The 12,924-nt window shown below is 41.4% G+C and overlaps 1 protein-coding gene across 1 annotated transcript in view; it reads right to left on the bottom strand.

Annotated features, from left to right (window-relative positions):
- Window positions 1-12,924, bottom strand: part of ldlrad3 (low density lipoprotein receptor class A domain containing 3) — a 76,185-nt gene that overhangs the window by 45,914 nt on the left and 17,347 nt on the right. Inside the window, exon 2 of the mRNA XM_035156906.2 lies at window positions 1,869-2,015. Within this exon, the coding sequence (XP_035012797.1) occupies window positions 1,869-2,015 (147 nt within the window). The remainder of the gene's footprint in view (window positions 1-1,868; window positions 2,016-12,924) is intronic.

The following is a 12,924-nucleotide window of genomic DNA, read 5'->3' as shown; positions in this document are numbered from 1 at the left end:
TTGGGCGAGAGGCAGGGTAGTCTGATAAGCGATATTTCATGAAATAAAAGTTATTTTTCTAAGGAGTCTATTCTGAAACATACTATTCATCTCACTATTCATCCAATGGACAGAAGCAGACAAAGCTAAATCAGCTAAGTAACTGTCTATCTAGAAATATGTATATATACATATATATATATGTATATATACAAACAGGGGGTGACTAATTATGACTGTACTTTCAGAGCTGTGCTGCAGTCTCAAAGTTTCCAGGCTCTAGACATTAAGACAGCTCCTGCTGTAGCCACCGTAATGACTCCTCCTCTCTACTTCCTTCCCTTCCCTCCTCACTCCCTTGCTCTCCCCTGCCTCCGTCTGTCAGTCTGTCCCTGCAGTGCCCCTAATGGAGCCAGAGGTCCGTCTGGGGACCCGTGTGAAGCAGTCGCCGGAGATATCGACTGACAAATAGCCATCTAGCCGAGGATAATAAGGCCCACTTATGCCAGAGCAGATAACGTCGGCAACAAGCACATATATTCTTCTGACAACAGGGAGGCAGGCTGAGTGTTGATGCTTTATGATAACTTGCTTTCATCTGTAGCAGTATTGCATGTAGTGTCAACCAATAAAAAAAAAAAATCCTGTCAGTGGGTTCAAAGCACTTGAGGTGTTTCTGATTGAAAATGAAGCAAACTGACACTTAAACTGCGTGATAACATAAAACGGGAACATTTACTGTATTTAATACTGATGTAATTTGTCTGAATGCATCTGAATATCATTATCTCTTCTCCAGGTCTGACAGTTGTTGACAGTTTAAGGTCACAGAGTGATGAAAATCTGCGACACACAACCCATCAACCTAAGAAGTTTGATCGTGCGAAAGGCCTTTACAGGAATGTCAGTGGTAACCGAGTAAAGAAGACAGGCGAGGACAGCACATTTCCCTTCGTACATACAGTATAACTAAGATGACCTAGGCTGTACAAACTACAGAGATTGATGACTACAAAGTTTGGCTATAGAGTTTGTGTGTGTGTCTGTGTGTGTGATGGTATACCATGGGACACAGCTTTGTCAAAAGTAGTCTGCTTGTTCCCTGAGCTGCCAACCAGAGACAACAATGAGAGAAGTGACGGCTGAATAAAGAGAGGAGCACGAGGAAGAGGCAACACAATAGAGGATAAACCATTGGAGATATATATATATTTTTTTTTTTGCTGAGGCAAACAAAATCTCTGCAGTATGCATTCGTGGCAATAGGCTTTTCTAACTGAAAACAAGCCTATGTGAAGCAAATCACAAGCCAAAAGGCCAAAATCATCAGATGAAATAAAGAAGGGAGGTGTGGAGTGGTGGAAAAAAAAGAAAAAACCAGGAGTGCGAGACATTAGAGAGATGAACACATCATGTGGGGTTTCCATTCAGTGTGGCAGGGGCTCAAAGTCAATCTTCATCAGTAATCGCATCTCTGTACCGAGCTCTCGCTGAGACGTTCAGAGGAGAGGGAGGAGCAGCAGACCGGAGAGATCAAACCCCACTTAAAGTGAGGATCAAGTCTGAACTATTACTGTAGCCTTACAGTAGAATTATGCATGTGCTACTATTTCTGCACACAGAAGTAATCGGCCTTTGCTTTGATGGTATTAAGTTTTGCCCCTGTGCCAAACTGGGGCCGAGGGTCTTGCAGGGAGAGAGCGAACGGAGGATTGAGGAGGGAAGTTCATTTAAGTTGGCAGAGAATTAGGTTTAAATGGCCCTTGTGGCTCTATGGATGGGGAGGGGAGCTGAGGAGACGTGACTGAAGTGGCTATCTTGATACTTTGAGGCACAGCTAACAGCTAATAAAAAATTTGATTTGATAACGGAATTAAAACTGGACTTACGACAACCCCTCTCGTCGCTCTTGTCAAAGCAGTCGGGCAATCCGTCACACTGCCACCCACCGGGGACACACTTCCCATCTCCGCACATGAAGTTTCCAGGGATGTTGCACTCTGTGGTGAAGTTATTCCCTGGAAGCAGCTGGCTCTCTGATGGATACACAGTTAGAGGAGAGAGAGAGAGAGAGAAAGAGAGAGGGGGGGGGGGGACAAGAAAAAGAAAGAGAACAAACTATTACATTCTTACTCCATAACTAAACCAGACAGGTAGCGGGATATTGCATTCCAGCGATATTCATCACCACAGTCAAAATGGAAGACCCTTATTATCTCCATCCCGTGCTCTATTCAAAAAAGCCATATCAATCTGTGGGCAAATAAACAAGAGGACGATCCCATGAATACAAACACAGAGGAGGTCATTCAGTGTTAACAGCACTGTGGGCATATGCGTCACTGTAAAGCTGGGCAACATCATAATAGGGGTAGATAAGGATACAAACACAGAAGACATACAAACAAAGCAGATATTTATACCATGGACACAGATGCACGGATACGCACAGTTACAGAGGATGTGTCCGAAAACTAGTTCGGGGCACGTCTAGGTTGACGCAGTGCAGCTGTGGCATAATGGGTTGGAATGTGAAACTGGGCCCGTCAGCCGAGGTTTGACACTATGCAGTGAGAAATCTAGCTCGTAAACAAACCTATAGGGCAGCGGGACGCAGGCGCTGCACCTGCTGCCAAGTGGTGTGGACCGTTAAGTCTTAAGTGAGAGTGGGGTTTACCCAAACAGTGAGCTTTAAAAAAAAAGATTCTGCGGCAGAATCTGTAGGCGAAGGACAGGATTTTGAGTGCTTCTGGTTTCTGTTTCTTTGTTGGACCAATCACATTTGAGCAGGATTTGATTAGCTGCAGGTAAACAGTCCATTTAGAGAGCAAAATCTGCCTTCATATGAAAATAGTTGTTCACAAAGAATAGCCAAATTCTGGACCTAAAACATCTACACAAAGTATCACTGTTTGTGTGGAGAAAGGTGGAGTCTTGGCCCGGATACCCACTGTCTACACAGGACTCTCCTCCCACACTGCCCAATCAGTGACTGTGAGGGACACACACTGATGTTTCCAAAAGAAATATGTCATAAAAAGGGATTGAATATTCTACCTATCCGAAGCTGCGTCTGTTCTTCCAGTATTTCAAAAATAAATCAGATAAATGAATTCACTTTGTGCGGAAGAAGCAGGGTTTGTTTTCTACATTTAATCGTTACAGAGACACAATCTTGACAAGGCAGTATTCATTACTGAATAATCTATCTCACTGTGATACAAATAGAAAGTTTTGACCCCCTTGAAACGCTTGTGAATTCCTAACCAGCGATGGCAGGTTCGACGCAGATCGTTGATATTCAGTTAGCAGATTGTAGCCACTTCCCAGAGCGCAGCCGAAAAACTGGCAGAGATCATCTGTTCTTACATCATCCTTCTCCTGCTGCCCTTTTACCTCAGCAGGTTGGGGGGAGAAGCGGGAACAGATCCTCGTAAATTAGACAGCACAACCCTTCTGAACCGCTGCGGGGATGATGCAAAGCCTTCTTTTGTCTTTAGCAATATAGGAAGAGGGGGAAGACAAAAAGGCTCTTGCAATTTATGAGGACTGGAGCTTTTTAGATGTCATGTCTGAGGACCTGTCAAATGCAACAGTTGAAGAACAGATGCAATCCGAACAGATATCACCTTCACACTACTAATTCATGCAGTAGAATCTTCTTATCCGTGGGACAATATAATAAGAGACCTTTACATGTACACAGCACCTTATAATGGTAAGCCTCTTGACTACACAATACAAACAGCCATGCGGTTACAGTGCGTTTGAGAACTGCCAAATGTAATTTTTTTTAAAGATCTATTTGAGAGAACAGCATCGTCTCCCCTGGCTCTTCCCCTGCCATCCTTGTTTGTTCAGCTCTTTCTGACAAAGGCACCTACACACACACGGGCAGTTTGGAGAGAAAAAGAAAAGTGCACTGACAAAGCAACAATGCAAAAAACAAACAGAGACTGCTGAGCTGCTGGAGAAGCTTAAAGATACGGTTGTGCTGCTAATTTCAATGAAAATTTGATTAATGTATGTATTAATGAATAAAGGAAATACGTAGGATATTATTACAAAGCTCACACTTGGTGCATTCATTGTTATCCTTCTAGTATAAATTACATTACATATTTCAGATTGAATTGTGGGTCCATTCCGACCCACGTACAAGAAGAGTAGGAATGACATCGAGGCGCCAGTGGTTCACTTGCGGTCTGAGAGGCATCAGGTTAATTGGAGAGTTGCTTTGAGACCCTTTGGCAGAAAGAGGGAAAGGACAGGAGGAGAGGACCATGTGTGTGTGTGGTTAGTGTGTGTGGTTAGTGTGTGTAGTGTGTGTGTGTGTGTGTGTGGGTGTGTGTTTGACAGACAGCTCATCTATTCCCACGAGCCTCCAACGCTGCCAAACCCTTTGCAGCACTTCTCACGTCCAGTTTGCGAGTCCCCCACTTGGCAGGCTCCACACAGCTCATTCCACTGCCCTTGTCATTCCATCGATACAGTAATAAGCCTCAATACTTACAGTGGTTTACCATTGAAGGTAACGAACAAGCCCCCCCCTCATTACCGCAGCACGTGTGGCCACACAGCTCATTACAGGCTGCTCTTTCAGCTTGTTAACGGTGTAATAACTCTCTACAGTAACTCTACAGTTCTCTGTGGACTCTGCAACACTCCCAAGGTGACCTGGAGAATTTTAATGGACATGGCAGTGTCCATGAGCAGTAACTCAACTCATTCATCTACAGGCTTTTAACTATTATGTTGTGGACAGCTCGGGGCGTTATCCACAGCTGCACAACACCGCTGCGTACAAACAGTGGTCACGCAATGGGCGTGTGAGGGAGAGAACCGGAGGAGATAAGGCAGAGATAATGCAGGATGCTTGCGTATCTTGCTGGGAGAAGTGTAGCCCAATTGCTTAGGGTAAATGTTGACTATGCTATCCTTGCCTCTGAAAACACATGCTCTGCTTCCCACCTTTTCCCAGCCTCTGGGGCAGTATCCAGCATATAGACTGTATATAAAGATGGACCACACGTCCTTATTTCCAGCAACTATCCAGAAATGAAGCCAAAATATCCCAGATACAAATGCTATCATGTTTTTGGACCCAGAGTCTTTGATTACAATGGTGACCAGGGGATGGAGCCTGTGGTGTAGCAGGACTCCCAATGATTTGCGTACTCGACCAATAGTGAGTCAGTCTCAGCTGTCAATCATGGTGTTTCACCCTGTTATTAAAGCATCATAAACCAAACAGACATACATAAAACATAAATGAGCACTTGTTCCATTACTGACAATAACTCCTCAATTTATTTCTCATTGCGGCTCCCTTCACCTCGATCAGACCAATAAAAACATCTGAAGTTACTGGTGCTATATTTCCCTGTTATTTTAAAGGCACGTTATCAAAACAGCGAGCATCTACCTCGATGGGTGCATCATGTGCATATACTCTGCTTGTTACACACAGAGATGGTGTGAAGCACTTTCACTGCCCACACAAGCTCAGCTTCCTTTGCACAGAGGTCCAATCACCCAAGAAAGAGGAATGAAAGGGAATGGGAGAAATCACTCTGACTGGTGTATAGCATGTTACGCCTAAATTGCACCCATGATTAATAAAGACAGTAAGTACGATCCTTTTGGACAAGGTGCCTGACCCAGCAAACTCTTTTTCCCTCTGTTAAAGTAGGAAAAACTGAATTTGGACATATGCTTTGATTGTTAAAATCGAACTCACAGGATTTCCCAGGCTCTGGCTGGATACGTTTTCTAATTAGCAGTTATATTTTCTGTTTGCACGACTGCAAGAAAATTTCACAGGGTCCCTCAGGGTGAATTCCTCCCCTCTCTATACTGTATTTCAGCTCAGCTGTTGTTACAGATCACCTCTCCTGCCTGAATCATCATTTGATATAAAAAATAAGGAAACTTCCTGCATAATCAGGGGTCTAATTAGTGGATACTGAATAACACTGAGGTAAAAAGTTTAATTTGCAATATTTTCTTTGACTCATGTTTGAATCATAAGTGACATGCATCATGAGTTGGTCTGTCGTGGTGTGTGAAATATATTCAGAAGATGGGGACACTAATGAAAGCAAACATCTGTTGTATTTTTCCAAAGTTCAAATATCCCTTCTGGTCATGTTTTAAGACATAAACACAAATAATTAGAGTTGCATATTTTTCCACAAAAATGTTCAGCTCCCTTCTTCAAAGTTTGGAAAGAACGTCCACCCCTTCTCTCACACACACACACACACACACACACACACACACACACACACACACACACACAATATTTATCTTATTTGATTCTCTGAGCACACTGGCTTCCAAACAAACTGTGATGTTAGGAAATGATGCTTACATGTCCACAACAACCCACATTTTAGAAGAGCACAGAGGAGCTTCCCACCATCAGCAGCAAACTCTACAGATCCATTATCCTTTGTGATATATGACAGTGAGGGTCTAACACCCAAGTGAAGCTGGTATGAGCCAAACACATTTATGTTTGAGTGGTTGGGTGACTATAAAAGTACCTTGTAAAGCTTTTGACCTGAGCTACCGGCATGTGCCACTATGAAAACTTTTATCATACAAAATAAATAATGCATACAAAAATGTACATTCACATTCAGTCAGTGCACAAATGGGAAGCTTCCGACTTTTATTCTAAGATTTTTAAAGGCCTGGAGACTTCAGTGCACCCTAAGCAATTCTCTGCATATGCAAAGATAGGCCAAGCAAACAGCCTATGGTCCAGCAGCTCACTGTCTCCCAAGTCTTTTGAATATTTTCATACCAGATGTCAGCACACCATGCCAACACTGGGCAGTTAATTTGGCAATAAAATCTATATGACTCTCTACAGGGGGTATTGAAAATTTAATAAATCCTAAAGCGTGTATCCCCTTTAAAGCCCTATGGGGAATGTCGAGGCCTCGGGTTGTGCAGCAGTACTCATTAGGGCGATGGTGAAAAGGTGTGTTGTCGGGAAAGAAAGGCCAAGAGAGATGCAACAAGGAATATAAGAAAAGTGTGAAAGCTCACTAAGGAAAATAGGGGGAAAAAAGATGAGAAGATGAAGAGGAAAAATGACGAAGAGAGATCAAGGTCCAGCTGAACATGGGGAAATTAAGGGAGAACAAATTAGAGGGGTAATTAAAAAAGAAACAGAGACATGGATAGTAACATATTTTGCTCTCAGATTCCTAAGTGTCCCAAGCAACTTCTACACCCTGAGCTCTGAAGGTCAGTGTATCTGTATCTGAGAAGACTTTTGGCGCAGCTGCTGCTCCCTAAACCCCATCTTCTCCAGCAGAGTTAGGTATCTGACCTGCATTGATTAACCCAAGGTGAAAGGTTGAAGCCAAGATTGAAACAGCCCCAAAAATTGATTTTTACGAGTGAGAAGTGAAAGTTATACCAAGGCTGTGGATGAGGCATCGCAATAAATTGTTTATAGGATTACAATGCTGCAGAGCTCTCCTGAGGAAAAACAATACGGATATTCCCAAATTTCCGTCAACCATCTCTTCACGTCAGGTTTGGCTCCTCAATAATACACCACCATGCTCAAGTGAACAATGTGAAATTCTGTTTGAAGCTTAGGAAGAGAAAGTACAGAAGATGTCAGTGCAAGCAGGTGAGCTCACGTTTGAGGATAAAGGAGGAGAGAATCGATACAGCCTCGCTTGGAATGAAAATCAACTTCTTCAGGTTCAAGGATAGAAACTTATTTTTCAATTACACACATACCCTTAATAGGCTGGCTATACTGGCTGTGAGGGGAGCAGCAGGGGAGTGGGGGAGAGTTGGCTGTCTCTTTCATTGTGTGTGTGTGTGGTGGAAAGAGAAAGAGAGAGCTTCCCAGAAAGGAGGAAACACGCTCACTGAAGCGCCCAGTATAAATAAGCACAAGTGTAAAGAACCTGGTCTGCATTAATTAAAGACACCCTACGGACAGACAGACAAAGAGGCAGGACAGCATAAGCTCAGATCAACAGAGCAGGCAGGGCCTTAATGGGCAAAGATTAAGAAAAGAGCAGTCATGCAAGGAAACAGTCAACAAACAGAATGTGACACCGGATACAATTTGGCCTCTGCCTCTTTCAGTTATTGTTTCGCCTTTTTCAGCCTCTGACGGCCACACAGAAACCGTTTCCTGGGAGGAATCGGGGGGCATAAGACAGGTAAGGGCAAAATAACTCATCACCTTTAGCATCTGATGACAAAGACAAAACACACTGCTAGCCAGTTAGCCAGTAAGCTATGTCTTCCTTCCACTGTCTATATTGGTTATTCGCTAAAAAGCTGCAGGTAAAGTTGGTTTGTTATCATCTCTAAAATGCTCATGCATGCTTTGATCATTTCAATCGCTTATTAAATAACCCACATCAGAGTCGACCCGAATGAGAAGATAGAAAAACAAAAGCCTATTATGAGAATGAATAATGCAATCAGCCTTAAAGAAAAGTGAAAATTCAAATCATTGGGCAGATTTTAAAACCTTGAAAGCAAACACTCAATATTAATCCATGTAGAAAATAGCACAGTACCATCTGATGATGTGATTGGCTATTCTATAAAATACCTTGAAAATGAATTACATAAACCTCCACCAAGGGCATCATATAATCACCCGTGTCGGTCAGGAATATGCAAAAAGTATTGATTTTTACTGAACTTTGTGGAGGGGATGGGAAGAACTCATTAAATAAAACAATGACATGTGCCATATGCAAGACTTCAGTTTTGATTGGTAGCACTTGTGTTGCCAATTACAACACTGGCTATGAATGTAACTTTGGTGTTTATGGAGTTGAGATGAGATGTTGTGTTTACACAGTTTGGTACCGATCCGCTTAACAATCCTGATTTAGTGTAAGAAAGTGTTTGGCATACCTCTCCAGTTTTCATGTGGTGTTCATAAGCTCATTTAAATCACTAAGCTGTTTTCAATCTTTTTGAAAATATTCTTATTACACATTTACATGTTTGATCCCTAATTCTTTATTAAACTCACACACGCTATTGTTGGTACAGTGGAATAATGCTCACGCTCCCTGCATAACTTCTTTCAGTCATTTTAGACCAATGCTTTCATTTGTCATGTATTCACAATATCACATATGTTCCAATTTCCATGTATGCACAAGGCTGACTCCCTTTTATAATGCAAAGCTGTGTATGTATGTTTATACCATGGTGTGTGAATGTAGGCCACATATTTCATTGTAGATTTTACTGTGCTACAAAAACTCCCAAAATAAGACCTCCCTAAAAGGGAATAACAGTAAGGGTGTTGATGTGAGTCAGTCTTATTGCAACAGCCTCTGTTGTTCCCAGAGCTGAGAAACGTGGATATGAGAGGCCAGGAAAAAGCTAACATCTTCCCTGGTCCATATTCCTCTGATACACTTCTGACGTCAACATCACAGAAGACTAAACTTAACTGCATCCTAGGACTGTGCGGATGATGATATATATTGAGTGAAAATAGAAGTATATTTTTTAATTGTGTCTATCATTAATTTCCTTGTGTCACTGTGAATATTTTCTGTCATTTGCATGGCAAACAAACCTGGCTGCTGTTGGTTTGTGTGCTCTATGCATGTTGACGTCAGAGCATATCAAAGATATTCGCGAGAGAAGAAACCACCACTCTGTAACACCTGTACAAGCAGGAGGGAATTGAGTGTGAACAACGAACATATTTTTTCTAGTGGGTCTGGTCACATCACTGTCAGTGGTGACGTTCTCCAAACAAATCTAAATTTGAAGAGAAACCCTAGATGGTCCCTCATAGATGTTGAATCTAATTGTAAGTCGCTCTGGATAAAAGCATCTGCCAAATGACATGTAATGTAATGATTAATTCTGTCACCACAAAAGGATCCAATTAATAAAATTGGTAATCACTATAAAGACATCACTGATCATCAAATCTCTCAACCTCTAAATCCTCTTTGCCTGTGGAAGAGTTTTATTTGAAGTGGTTGTAGTGAGCAAAGTCTGTTATGTAATCCTAATTAGTTCTATCCTAAAATTGAGAAAATGAAATTGTGAAACAGCTGCGTGGTTTGTCACTGTAAATCACATCTAATGCTGCAGGCTCTTTTAGATTGCTAATGGAGACATGTATCGATCTTTTATCTGAATATCATCTTTTTTCATTTACTGGGGACAGCTAAAGTCAATTTGTAAAACACCTTGAGGATAGATTTTTCGAAGTCATAATATAATGTAGGCTCACGTAAGACTAATAACACCAGTAGATTTCTACAACTTTTTGACAAAGGACAAGTGGGATGATTTTGGTGACAGGGAAAATATCTATAATGTTGCTGTTCATCTGAAGGGCTGGTTCCATCTCAAAGCTTATTAGTGAATGCTTGATCCAATACCAGTGTGACATTAATGAAATCTATGCTAGAGCCTGAGCGATTTATCAAGTGGCCGATATAAAACAGCCAACATGAGCCTTTCCCTAACACGTCAGTGTCTGAATTTATGTTTGCCTATATAGAAACTTTTATTTTACAAAATACAAAAAAGTTCTGCATTCATATTTACACATATTTATTTGAGTTGTTTATATATTTCTTTGTGTTTTCTTTTAATTTATAGCTATTAACAATGTTTTTAGTTAAATGTTAAATATTAAACCTCATTTAGATTTCTTTGTCACAAGGCTTTGATAAAAACATATTAGGAATCATTACCACATTTTTAAAAATATGGGTATTGGGAGATCCATGTCTGTTGGGCTCTCCTGTGTGTCTCTGAGATCAGCCTGTGAAAGGCAACATGATGTTTGACTAAAACAAAACATAACAAAAAAGCACTCACACTCTCTGTACTGTAGGTGAACCAGATGTTGCTTATTGGTATAGTACAGTCATATATCAGTTTCCTTGATGTTTGACATAGAAGTAGAGGTTTCCTGTGAAATGGAAATGTCTGCATCATTCATACATTTTATTTTAGTCAGGGTACTATACACACACGCACAGAGTCACAGAGGTATAAACAGAGCGGGGGAGGTACATAAGATAGAAAGTTAAACAATCGCGGCATAAAAAATGCATAAGAGAGTAAAATAAAGTGTAAGAATCCTCCATCATTAGTCAGTGGCAGTGTAGTGCCATTATCCCCCTGGAATTTAAAATGTTCAAACGACAAAACACAACCATGCTTTCTAAGCTGCACACATTTGTTTCCACTACTAATGGCATGAACAATTCCGTACATACATATACTGTACCAACATCCTGGAGAAACTGAAAATATCTCCACCCACTCACGGAGTTGGTGTGACGCAGCACGCCACGGCACCCAGAGACATCCCTAAGTTTGCATATTCATAGATTTTGGAATTTTAGATGAGGACTAGGGGGTAGATTTCATTTCAATCCTTTGCAGCAGTTTATTGAATACGTTTTATGGAGGAAAACATATCAGCCAAAATATTACTCAGTGATGAGTATTTAAACGTCCCTGAAGGGGATTTTGACCAAATAAAATAACTGAGGCCGTCTCTGTGTTTAATCCAAATTTAAAAGCTTAAAAATGACACAAATTTGATGAAATATTCCCCAACCACAACTCTGGGTAACACTTTGTGTGGCCGAAATGAAACAGCTTGTCAGGACCAGATCAAAACGACCAGGCGGATCGCTGCCAGCTCCACAACCACTAGAAAAGGAATTAGAGCCCATGAGGTCCCAAAACCACCGACTGACAGACCAAATCTATAAAAGTCTTTAATGTCAAACTCAGAAAGAGAGAGTGGTTCATGTTCAACATCATCAGCCGCAGTAGCGGTCGGCTCCCACAGGTTGTGGCATCACCCGAGTTCCGTTGCTTTCATTTGAGGAACAAACAATGGAGCTTGTCCTCTCCATTAAGCTAAAGGAGGATTAGTCACCATCCATGCAGCAGATTATGAGGCTATTGTTTGGCTTGTGGACTTAGTATTAACTCTTTTGTCTTTCTTAACTTTAACTTTTACAGCATTACCCTTGTGGGAGGAACACATAATACTCTTATACTCTACTACTCTTACTCTTCTACAGACTCTCACTATAGTTTCTTGTTCATACTGTAAGCAAAATTGTATTTAATGGAAGACAGAGGAGCTATAGGTTGTATGATATCTATATTTTTAATGTTTTTTCCTATGTTAGCAACCATTTTAGTTTGTTAACAGTGATGCACAATATGTGAACGAATAAATCTTGATGACCACTCGAAGCAGTAGTTTTTCCATTCACCTATTTACACACACATTCATACAGTGCTTCTATGTGCAGCCCTTCATCACACATCACTCATACACTGTCTGCACATAGAGGCCATTTGGGGATCAGTATCTTGCCCAAGGATACATAGAATGGGAGAGCCTGGGATTGAAACGCCGATCCTTCTGGTTAGTGGATGACCCGCTCTACCTCCTGAGCCAAGGCTGCACATATGGGATAATATGGGTACATCAGAACAGTCATTTTCCAGTCATTGCTTGTTATAAAGATGCTATTTTATTGTCTCTGCACTGCATCTTTTCTCCAAGACTCACATCAAACATTTTAGTCAACATGGCAGTATAAAGGATTTCTAACCTCCTATGGCATCTTCGCATCAGTCAGAAAACTAACACCCTCTATTCTTCAAGACCCCCTCGTAACTAATACAAACACAGACAGACACACACACACACACACACAGACGTACACACACACACACACACACACACACACACAAAATTAGGCAGGCTGCACCGCTTGGGTTTCGCCTGAAAAGATAGTTCACTGACAGTGTAGCATGAGGCTTTCTGGGGTCTTCTGTTGTCTGCATAGAAATGCAAACAAAATATGTTCAAGTAGAATACGAAGTTAATAGAGCGATGTTTCCTTTCTTGCTTTAGTTCATCTACGC

This window comes from Hippoglossus stenolepis, chromosome 5, assembly GCF_022539355.2.
Source record: "Hippoglossus stenolepis isolate QCI-W04-F060 chromosome 5, HSTE1.2, whole genome shotgun sequence".
NCBI classification, from domain to species: domain Eukaryota; kingdom Metazoa; phylum Chordata; class Actinopteri; order Pleuronectiformes; family Pleuronectidae; genus Hippoglossus; species Hippoglossus stenolepis.
The sequence above is the reverse complement of the archived record's forward strand: the minus strand, read 5'-3'. Positions and strand labels throughout refer to the sequence as shown.